This window comes from Ictalurus furcatus, chromosome 19 (genome assembly GCF_023375685.1).
Source record: "Ictalurus furcatus strain D&B chromosome 19, Billie_1.0, whole genome shotgun sequence".
NCBI classification, from domain to species: Eukaryota; Metazoa; Chordata; class Actinopteri; order Siluriformes; family Ictaluridae; genus Ictalurus; species Ictalurus furcatus.
The window spans coordinates 3,176,822-3,188,109 of NC_071273.1; the positions used below are offsets into that span (position 1 = coordinate 3,176,822).

Genomic DNA, 11,288 nt, shown 5'->3' on the forward strand with positions numbered 1-11,288 from the left:
ACCACCCATTTTATAGAGTAAAAAATATTGAAACGTATGACTAACAGGTGTTTCTTGTTACTCAGGTGTGTTCTGTTCGATTGATTGCTTAAACAATAGATAGGTCTAAACATCTACTCTTGGTTTTAGCCTTCAGTTTACCCTGTGAAGACTGCATGTGTTGTTAAAAAGGATAAGGCAACATGAAGATCTGACAGAGCTGTCTATTGGACAAAAGCAAGCAGGACAATCAATCACTAGAGTTTCCAGATGCAGTAATAAAGATACACAAGAAGAAGTCACTGGCAGTAAAAATGAAATGTAAGCGTTCTACGTGGTTTGTTTGTATTTGTAAGTAAACAACATGATGCCTGATTTACTTTTCAGGTGGAGCAGGAGAAGACATCTGCACTGAATAGCCTTCAGGAGTGTGAAACACAGCTACGACACACACGGCAGGCCCTGACTGAACAGTATGAGAGGGCGCAGCAACTCCAACGGCAAGTTTGTACAGTACACCAGCAGGGAAGTGCCACAGAGACTGGTGATGAGGACAAGCTGGAGGCAGAGGTGAAGGGCCAGTCATGGGCATGCGATGACCTGGAGCACCTGGGTCTGGAACTATTGCAGTGTAAGTACAAATTAGCAGTGACAGAGGTGGTGAGCCTTAATGGTGAGCTGAAGGACCTTCAGGAGAGGCATAAAGAGTGTGTGGAGCGGGCAGCACGGGCAGAGGAACATGCCAAGGTCCAACTACAGACTCTGGAAGCACAGGTGGCTTGCCTGGAATGCAACTGCCGTGAGGGGAGGGAGAAGGAAGTAGCACTTCAGCGAGAGCTGAAGAAAGCTAATGGTTCTGCTTTGGAATGCCACAGTACCCTGGTTACAGCCCACGAGGAACTGGCCACCTTCAGCGAGGAACTGGCACAGCTGTACCATCATGTCTGCATGTGCAACAATGAAACACCCAACCGTGTAATGCTGGATTATTACCGCCAGGGACGGACCCCCCCACGTGCTACATCCACAGGTCTTAAAGCACAGGATGACCATCGGGTCTTCTTGACACCAAGGCTGGCGCGCCGTCTGGCGGCTATCAATGCTGCCACATCTTGCACTTCGACGCCAAGTGACTCACAGAGCCCCACAGAGTCACCGTCCAAAGATCCCCTCAACTCGGAGGACAGCCCAGCGCGCACAGTGCTGAGCTCATCCGCTGTCAGTGCCTCTTCATCATCGTCGTCCTCATCGCCAGCACCTGATTCACCTGCAGGCTCAGACACCCGGCGCGAACCCATCAACCTCCACCACCTGAATGCCATTATCCGCGATCAGATCAAGCATTTGCAGAAGGCCGTGGACCGCTCATTGCAGCTGTCTCGCCAAAGAGCAGCTGTCCGTGAGCTCGCACCACTCTTTGATAAGGAAAAAGAGGCTTGTATGGAAGAAATTCTCAAGCTTAAGTCCCTGCTGAGCACTAAGAGGGAGCAGATTGCCACCCTGCGCCTGGTGCTGAAAGCCAACAAACAGGTAGGCTCATCAGTGCTTTCTGTTAGATGGCACCCATTGATGACATTTGCTGACTATAAGCATTGCACTGTGGGTGTACAAAACTCAAAAAATTTTATTGCTTAAGTGTTTGTTTTTGTCCTTTTCGAAATCCATATTGTAAGGCCGTTCTTCTTGTAGGCCAATTATTTTGGTCACTTCACCAACCCTTAAGTACTGTACCCAGTATTGAGTAATGCATTCTGATGTCAACATGCTTCCATGTGAAGGGCTTTTTCCCTACTCTGGATAGAATGATTTGTATTTAAAAGCATGCTCAGAGGTCTCCCCTGTACAATTACTAATGGATTCACTGATTTGCCCACTAGATGAACTTCCATTTTTCATTAGGCTAACAGTGAAACAGTAAAATAATTTCATATGGTTCATAGGGTTTCCTCCGGGTTCTCCGGTTTCCTCCCCCAGTCCAAATACATGCACTGTAGGCTGATTGGCGTGTCCAAAAGTGTCCGTAGTGTATGAGTGTGCCCCATGCCCCCTGGGATAGGCTCCAGGTTCCCCGTGACCCAGTAAGGATAAGCGGTACAGAAAATGGGCGGATGGATGGAATATAATATAGCATAATATTAAAAATCATACTGATTAAAAAGATGTTACAACATGTGGTTTCCATGATTATGTGACAGACTGCAGAAATGGCTCTGGCGAACCTGAAAAGCAAGTATGAGACTGAGAAGAGCATGGTGACTGACACAATGATGAAGCTGCGTAATGAACTGAAGGCACTAAAAGAGGATTCTGCCACATTTTCCTCACTAAGAGCCATGTTTGCCACACGGTGAGAGCATGAAGAGCAGGAATGTGTAACAGCATAAATGAACACACAACTCAAACTGAGACAGCATTTGTAAATGTTCAGTTCACTGCATAAAGTTAGTTACGATATCATTAGAAAGATCATGTTAAAACTAGTGGGTGACATAATAATAATAATAATAATAAGCAGAAATGAATTATAGCAACATTTGAATCATTTGCCCTGTTATATTCTGTCCCTCCTGCGTGTCCCCTTTGCCGCATTTTCTCCAGGTGTGATGAATACGTAACACAGCTGGATGAGATGCAGAGGCAGCTTGCAGCAGCTGAGGATGAAAAAAAGACACTGAACTCCCTTCTCCGTATGGCCATTCAGCAAAAACTGGCACTAACGCAGCGTCTGGAGGACTTGGAGTTCGACCACGAGCAATCACGCCGCCCCCGCATAGGCAGGACGGCCAAACTGAGGACCACATCACCCAAAGTAAGTGGAACAGCCACCTCGCCCCTTTCTGATACCCCGTCCACTGTATCTGAGGCAGTTGCAGAAACCTCATCTATCTCATCCCCTACCGTAGTCACTCCTTTGCTGTCCTCTGACCCAGGCAGTCCCCCGGCTCTGGAAGCCCCTTCCTCTCCTGCCTCATCTTTTTCCTCCTCCTGGACTCCCCCGGTTACGCCCTATAGCCGGGGCCACACCCACTGGACGGTGGGTATGCGGGCATATGTGGTGGAACCGCACTCCTATGGTGTGGACATTCATACCACCAGTATGTCCCGAAGCACCAGCTTGGCCCGTCGCTATGCAATTGAGTCGGTCTATTCATCGGGTTCACTCCCCCCCTCCCCCTATCGTTCGTCCATCCTGGGCACTTATCGCTCCACCTGGAGCTCGCCCAGATCTCGTCCACTCTCCACAGTCCTAGCGCACCCCACCCACACAACCAGATACACTTCCCCATCTTCCTCCTCCTATGGCCCACCATACCCAAGAAATTACACTTCTCAGCACCCCCGCTACTGAAGGCTCGGCGGGGTGGCACAGAGAGGAGGACAGACTGGTTTCCTATTTTTATAGTTTCCGCTGCACTCTGCAACTTTGGTGACTGTTTTCTGCTCAGGGATTTTGTGGAGCACAAACGGCTCTGCCTTCCTCCAAGAGACAGTTAATCGGTTCTCAGAACACTGTTCGCTGTTTCCGACCTCTCACGCAGTTCATTCTGAGCTGAACTTGGTGGGCCTTTTCAGTGCAAGCCTCCGAAGTCAGAGATTACATTTACTTTTACGAAAGTGTCAGCTGTGTTGCTTTAAAGCATTGTTGTCTTGTTTAAATGGGAATATATCATTATAACAAACCATACAATTTACATGAAGGGGTTTGGAAGTGTCTTATTAATTACAGAACCAAGAAATATGCACTGTAAAATCCATCACTGTGTAACAGCTGTATGACTTTTTAATACTAATTTAGCTTCTTCTTTTTTTTTTCCTTTTTTTTTAACAAGACTGACTTTTGAAATCTTGAATAACGAGGGGTTTTATGTAAGTTAGGCCTTTCAGTATCATCTCCTCTGCTTAAGCATAACCAAATATAGTTTTAGCGTTGGTTTGTGTTTTTCACTGTTATTCAAGCTAAAGGACAGTGCCCTTTGCTGCAAAAATACAGATTATTTTGTTTTCCCCATTTTTGTCGGTAATCATTCACAGTCCGTGACCTGTTCAGAGTCAGCATCACGTCATATTCGGTTTGCCCATTTTCATTTAAAGCACTAGCAAACGTGCAGACATGACCATTTGCCATAATTCCATTTACACCTAGCTAGTTGATGACTCTTGGCTTTCATTGGTTCATATCATTTCGTGATGAAAAAGCAATCAAAGAGGGAGAACAAAGAGCCTGCACAGTTTAAATAATGTCTGGAACATTTCAATAAAGATTGAATGTAATCTTTATTAAGTGATATCTAATGTCTAATATGTCTAATATACACAACAAATCTCAGGGAATAGCATTCTTGGTCTTGTAATGGTGGCATACGGTGGCACAAATGGCATAGGTTATTTGAAACATAAACAGTGTATTATTTTTTGCTTCTAAATTTATGTTTATGTATAGTATCCCATGAATTGGGTTTGATTTGAATCAGATTGTTTTGCCCTTCGCTAATGGCGCATAATATTGTCTCCAAATTGCATTGCCAATCAGACGGTTCTATTTACCATTACAACTTCTCCACACTTATTTACAGTCATTTCGATAGTGACGAGCAAGAGCATTATTAGCATCCCTCTGTAACATCCTGGCAATTTTTTTTTTTATCCCACCAAAGACACTGAAGGCATATGAAAGCCTTCATATCATCTAGACTTTTGATTATGCAATTTAGAACAGCTTTGTCTGAACCCGCTGTCTGAACCCGGAGACTGAAGCATTTGACAAGTTCCCGATTTCCACCTCGTCCAGCTTGACATACTCCATTAACATTCCACATCATGTGGATTTGTGCTACGTTGTTGAGAACATCGCACGGCCCTCACAATACACAGTACCTCAGAAGATCATTGGCCCCTGAAGGATATAATGTACAATTAGGGCTGCTGTTATCCATGAAAGTTGCTGTAATTAACATATATAACATACATGTTGTATACTGCTCTGGCCCGGCAGTTTTCTTATTGCACAGCTATGAAGGTAGAAGGTTAGAGGTCTTGTAATATTGTACAGTGTTGTGAGGTGGTTTCTGGGGCTGGTGGTCAGATAGGGAGGAACGGTAGTCTAGTGATTTTGTTGAAGCTCTGCATGTGCTCAGGCGTTTATTGTCATATTGGGATAGAAACGTTTCAGAGAAACCTCTCAGACCTCCTCTGTGTGACACCCCTTTCTATTTTGCACCGTCCTTAAACACACACACACACACACACACACACACACACACACACACTCACATTACTAATATCTTGTCTGTCCCTGCCCCACCACCCCCTCAGTGCAATTCGGTTCCACTAAATAGCAGTTCAAGTCATTGACCGCAAACATGTCAAATGCTTCAGTACTGTAGTTGTCTCTGTAATGTCGCAGACATCAGCTTGTTTGTTTTTTGTGTCTTTTTCAACCTCTAATTAATATCGTACTCTGGGACTTTAGTCCCAAGTCAAAACCATTACTGTATTTTTGTCTTTTCTACTGGGTGTAATGTGGCCCACGGCATTAATACTACTACTATCAGAGGGTCTTTCCATAGGCAGACTGTTATTACTGAACATACGCATGTGTCAATACAGAATACAGGACATCCCAATCTCTCCAGTGCACTGTACAGTAAACGTGGTGTGTATAGCCTTCATATTTATTGTAAATAACACATAAAAGACCTACAGTGATTAAGTCTTTGTGTGCGTCATCTCATGTTGTACGTGGAGAAAGGGGTGGCCTGAAATGTTTTCACGATCATGCAAGTTACAGCAACTTGCTCCAAAAGCAGAGCGTCTTTTCTTTTCAAGCCATATTTGAGATTTACACATCATGTTGCCGTGGATGTGTCTGTATTCCTTCCAGTCACACCAGATAGGACCATTCTGAAGTATGCAAATACTTGTGGTGAGAGAGCCATATAGGAATCGTAGTTTCCTGACTGAATGGACTGTTTAACCCGATCACGGTTTGAAACATTCACAAAACTATCCCAGACTGTGGTCAAATCTACACTAAATACTATATGAGTACATTATTTGTTTACAGATTGGATCGGATTTTGGAGAGTGAATTAAAGACCACCCATACTTGTGAGACATAATCTGGCAACCCTGATATAAACGTGCAAATTTTCAGCAGCAGTGTGTTTAATGGTGCAGGAATTTCTACCTTTAAAACAGGTAAAGCAAACACACGTATGTACAATGACGTCTGCGGGCCTGGAGTTATTAAGAGAAAAAGCAGGTAGGATATCCAGTGATATGGAGTGAAAGATGTCCTGAGCAAATGTAAATATCAGGGGTGTAACGATGCATCATGACACGATGCACAGTGAAACAAAAATCTCCATTCTATTGATAATGCAGTGGCACTGTTTGAACACCAGAGGTCCCACTCTGCACAACCCACAGAGTTAAAATATAGCGAGAGCGCCAGTCAGTCACATTCTTTCATGGAGAGCCTGGGACATTACCAGGAATCATCTGCACTTGTGAAGTGACCGATAGCTAACAACCAAAACACATTATAGTTCATATGGATACACAACCATGTTATAACCGTCAGGCGTTGCTATGGTGCTCGTTACATTTTGGTCGATCATTTTCCCTGGGTCAGAGACATTTTTGGGAGAATCTATAAAAAATAATAATTTAAGATATGGTCAACCTGTAGAACATTTTGTTTATAATATTAAACCTCCTGTTCATAGCAATTTTTTTTACATTTATTTCATTTTATACAGACAAAAATGCACATTGTTTTGCATTGTTTTTTGGATCAGAAATAGTCTCTTTTTTTTTTTTCTTCATTAAAATATTGTTGAAAATATTGTGAGACTGTAATTGAATCAAACTGAATCATGACCAATGTGTATCGTTACACCCCTACTGAATACTTAAGTAAACTATGTTGATTTAATCATTAACATTAGTTAGCTAGCTAACTAGCTCATATTGGTTTTATACTATTACTATTATTATTAGTTAAAATAGGCACTGAAAACATGATGATCGGGTCTAACCCGTATGATTTATTTTGAGCACGCGCTAGAAAACAGGCTTGGGTAAAGGACAGGTCAGGGAGGAAATGGCATGGGGTCTAGAGTTTTGAAGTGGGGTGGGGGTGGGGGGTGGTCTGAAGGCCAACACTGAGTCCATGAAAATGTCAAATCTCAAAGTGCAGAACTCCCCCAAAACCTCCAGTGGGTAATGTACAGTGCTATACCTGGAACCCCCTTAAAGGGGACCCTATCTCGCTAAGCATGTGGCACTTGCACAAGTTTTATTTTGAATTGTTGCACTTTATAAAATGAAGAGAACTTACCTGTCTGGAAGCCAGAAAACAAGAAGAATTGGCAAACCACAGGACACAGAACTGTGATAGGTGGTGCAGAAAATCTAATAACAAAACAACTTAGGCTAAGCCATAATGTAACGCTAAAAAACATCATACTGACAACCACGTCGTTTCAGAGCATGTAACGTTCACTATAACATGCTATGAAAATAGGACATTCTAAAACCCTTTTTTTGTGGATTTCTAATTCTGTATAAAGGCATCTGGGTAACAATAAAAAAAACATCAGCCTTGGCCACAACACTCTGAATGTGCTCAAAAATATTCTGAAAATGCACTTGTGTGTAGATCAGAATTAAAGAGCACATGCTTTTCACTTCAGTACACACTGTCTGGTAAGTAATATGAAGTGTGTGTGTGTGTGTGTGTGTGTGTGTGTGTGTGTGTGTGTGTGTGTGTGTGTGTGTGTGTGTGTTTGTGTGTGTGTGTTTGTGTGTGTTTGTGTGTGTGTCTGCGTGCACGAACCCTAGTGGTCAGATGTCTAATCTGTCAGTCTTTTCCAGATTGTCAGCAGTCTCCTGCCCCACTGTCGCCAACCTCCTCACAACTAAGATTCAGCCAGGCCTCACCAAACAGCAAGTAATAACATAACACTCTGCCTTTGCTTTCACCTGGAGTGAAGTATTAATGAAACCTACACAGCAAAATGAATGCTAATTTATTAGAGCTTTGTTCTAAATTATTCCAGAGTGAAAGTGCATCTATCACAAAACAAAGGATTCAATTAAAGGGTTCAGGTCCTTTCTTTAAACCCGTCCACCGAGACTGCAGCGTTTAGTAATACATAAGTCATGGCGATTTACACAGTTTGAATAGATAGTACAAGCATTATGTAGTATGTTGGTTTGTCTGTATTTGCTTTCTGTGCCTCATGCGATCAGATGGCTTATGGTGTTATTTTGCAGGTGTGGTGTGGAAGCAAACCTCCAGAAGGTCATTGTATCTTGTCTTCCATTGAGGAACTCCAGCCTTCTAATCTACCTGTACTCCCACCCGAGCTGAGCCTTGTGCAGCAAACCAAATATATACCCAAACTAGTGTCGCAATCATAAATGCCTTCCAGTACGAGACAGCTAAGGAACTTATTATGTCAAAACAACATCATTCTATGGGATTTTTGAGCAATCCCATGACAAAAGTTTTCTAATGCCACATCTCACTTCAGCGCAGTGAACTACCTCTCTTTTCAATACGCTTAATTATTCAAATACGGATGTCTCACACATTACACTGGGAATGTCGCATGCTCATGACAAATCATTACTACGTCTCCCTTTTTACGCATTCGCACTCTATGGTTAGTGTTGCACTTTATTTTGAAGCGCATATTTGGCGTCTTCGTTTGTCCTCGCAGTCTTTCCTTCTCACCACAGTCTCTTAGATCAATAAGCACAACTGAGCATTCCAGCGCTGGCAACGACTTTAACTGTTAACCACGAACCATGATATCAGTGCTACAGATGGACCATGCTACCTTACCGACCCCGACACCCTATGAACTATTATGAAATGATATCTTGTGTAACAGTGTGATTTCTTATTTGATCTCAAATACCCCTTAATGTCTTAATGAAGATATCTATTTACAGTGATCCAATGTAAGGGCATTGCTATGCATGTGAAAGTTCAGTGTATTAACTGTTTCTGTACCTAATCTGCTCCTTGTCTATAACTGCTGACACTCCTAACAAACTGCCAGATTTGACTGACTTCCTTCTGGAAGTCCCTTTGTGCATTACATCAGCAGGAGGAATAAACCAGTCATCAGTGGAATGCATTCGGTTTCATTGTCTTTCCCTGTCAGACTCCTTCATCTTATACTCCACTACTCCACTACTCCATATACTGTACAGTACTGTCCATTGCACATTGTCATCGAGTGCGTCCAAATCATTTACTGGTGGACTACTGTGAATCACACTGGTTATTTGCACAATTTGATGCCTTCAACACAGACAACAAGACAGATCTCTGGCATCAGTGAAACGAAGACCAAGGAACAACACTTCAGAGTAACGTGTACTCGTACTTCTTCTATTTACTAATTTGGAATATAAGCAATTCAACTAATGTATCTGATAAAAATTTTAAAAAATGAATAAAGCAAAAACAAAAACGTGTCTATTAGTTCTTTTGTAATTGTTGCAAAATTCTAAGAAAAGAATAAATTATAGGAAAATGATACATTTATACCATCATGCTACCTTATTCCAACGATCTCTAATTCACCTCATTCACCGGAGGAGAAAATGACATCTTAGCAAGTAAACATATTTTGAATGTAGTAAAATGGAGCTAGGTTCCTACAATACAATAAAGCAAATATAAGCCTATTAAACCTATTTTAGACTTTTTTTTTTACTCATTTCAAGCATTGAATGTTCTTATTCTAATGGCAGATAACTTCCTTCTATTGTAAATTTCCTACTGACCGGAAGCCTTACAATGTTGCCAGGACCCATGCTTTAAATTGCTGAGGGTCTGTTTGTTTGTTTGTTTACTTACAGTTTTGGCTCCTGGCATATTAGATTAGATTTGTAACAATAACTGTAATGATATCTTGACTTTGAACAAGGCTTCATGGTTTCTAAGTGGTACCATCCTCAATAATCTCAAGTATCTTTAGGATCCATCCTCAGCAACAGCGAGTGGTTTCCACGTAATGAGAATTCCAAATAAGTAGGGCATGAGGACGGATCAGGCAGGTCGGAGAGCATTAGGGGTCAGGATCCCTTGGTATCTCAGGAGTAAACTGTGTAGTTTGAGAATTAATTAGGTATTCTCACTGTCCAGTAATGGTTAAGGAGAATGCACGTTGTGTGCGGCGTGCACACTACTGACCACATGATGGCGCTTTAGCGTAAACTTTAAATAATTTTTTTTTTAAAAACTACAATAAATATACCATTCCGGATTTTACTGTGTATACACAATCACCATCCACTTGAAAAAGAACATCTGTACACCTGCTCATTTATGCAGTTATCCAAACAGCCAATCACGTGGCAGCAGCGCAGTGCATAAAATCATGCCCTTTACCGGGAGATTCTTGAGAAGAATCTGCTGCCATCCACCAGGATGATGATGAGACATGGGGGGAGCTTCCAGCAGGAAACAATCCAAAGCATACAGCAAAGGAAACTCTCAATTGGTTTCAGAGAAAAAAATGAAGGTGTTAGAATGGCCCAGTCAATCACCTGACTCGAATCCAACTGAACAAGATTTAAAGACGATATGTTTAGAAGAATGGGCCAAAATCACACCTGAATACTGCGGAACATTAATTTCTTCATACCGGAAGTGTCTTGAAGCTTCATTACAATCACAGACTTTTCCACTAAGTATTAAATACATTTCAGTTAGCGTGTTCAATACTTTTTTCCCGTGTCATTCCTCTTTATTACACATCACTTCATTTATGGACTTTAATGTTGTGAATTCTTTATATTTCCGGATTTCTTGAGTTAATACTGATGGCTGGTGAAAATTTAATATGAATAGCCTCATTGGAAATATATTTACTGAAATAAGTGTTGACTCGTTCAATACTTATTTCCCCCACTGTATTTTTTATGGAATTATTATACCTTTTGGAATTGGTCTCATCAGAACATAACATATTGTGCCACAAGTTTTTGTCTTGACCTTTTCTAAAATTTGGAGGGACGTCCTGTTCTTGGTGATGTCACTGTAGTACCCCATTTTCTCTATTTGTTGATGATGGCCTTCACAGTGTACATTGTACAGCTAATGTTTTGGAAGTTCTTTTATACATATTACAGCTGGTCTCTCCTGATCAATACCTTTCGACAGTGAGACCTGTACGGCTTTGTGAGCTCTTTGTGGACCATGTCAATAGAAACAGCTGGTCTTTATTTGCGGTTAATCGGAATAATTTCATTGATGACAGCTGTATGATAATTACTTTGGAACA

The 11,288-nt window shown here is 41.8% G+C and overlaps 1 protein-coding gene across 4 annotated transcripts in view; it reads left to right on the forward strand.

Annotated features, from left to right (window-relative positions):
* Positions 1-7,925, forward strand: part of LOC128623602 (protein bicaudal D homolog 1-like) — a 32,487-nt gene extending 24,562 nt beyond the window's left edge. For 3 of the 4 annotated variants that reach the window (XM_053650721.1, XM_053650722.1, XM_053650723.1), the window contains 4 exons: positions 367-1,509; positions 2,175-2,326; positions 2,578-2,788; positions 7,858-7,925. In XM_053650721.1, coding sequence (XP_053506696.1) covers positions 367-1,509; positions 2,175-2,326; positions 2,578-2,788; positions 7,858-7,905 — 1,554 coding nt within the window. In that variant the 3' untranslated portion in view covers positions 7,906-7,925. Of the gene's footprint in view, positions 1-366; positions 1,510-2,174; positions 2,327-2,577; positions 5,310-7,857 lie in introns of those variants that run through there. The other variant, XM_053650720.1, reaches the window with a different exon arrangement.
* Positions 7,926-11,288: the final 3,363 nt, after the last annotated feature.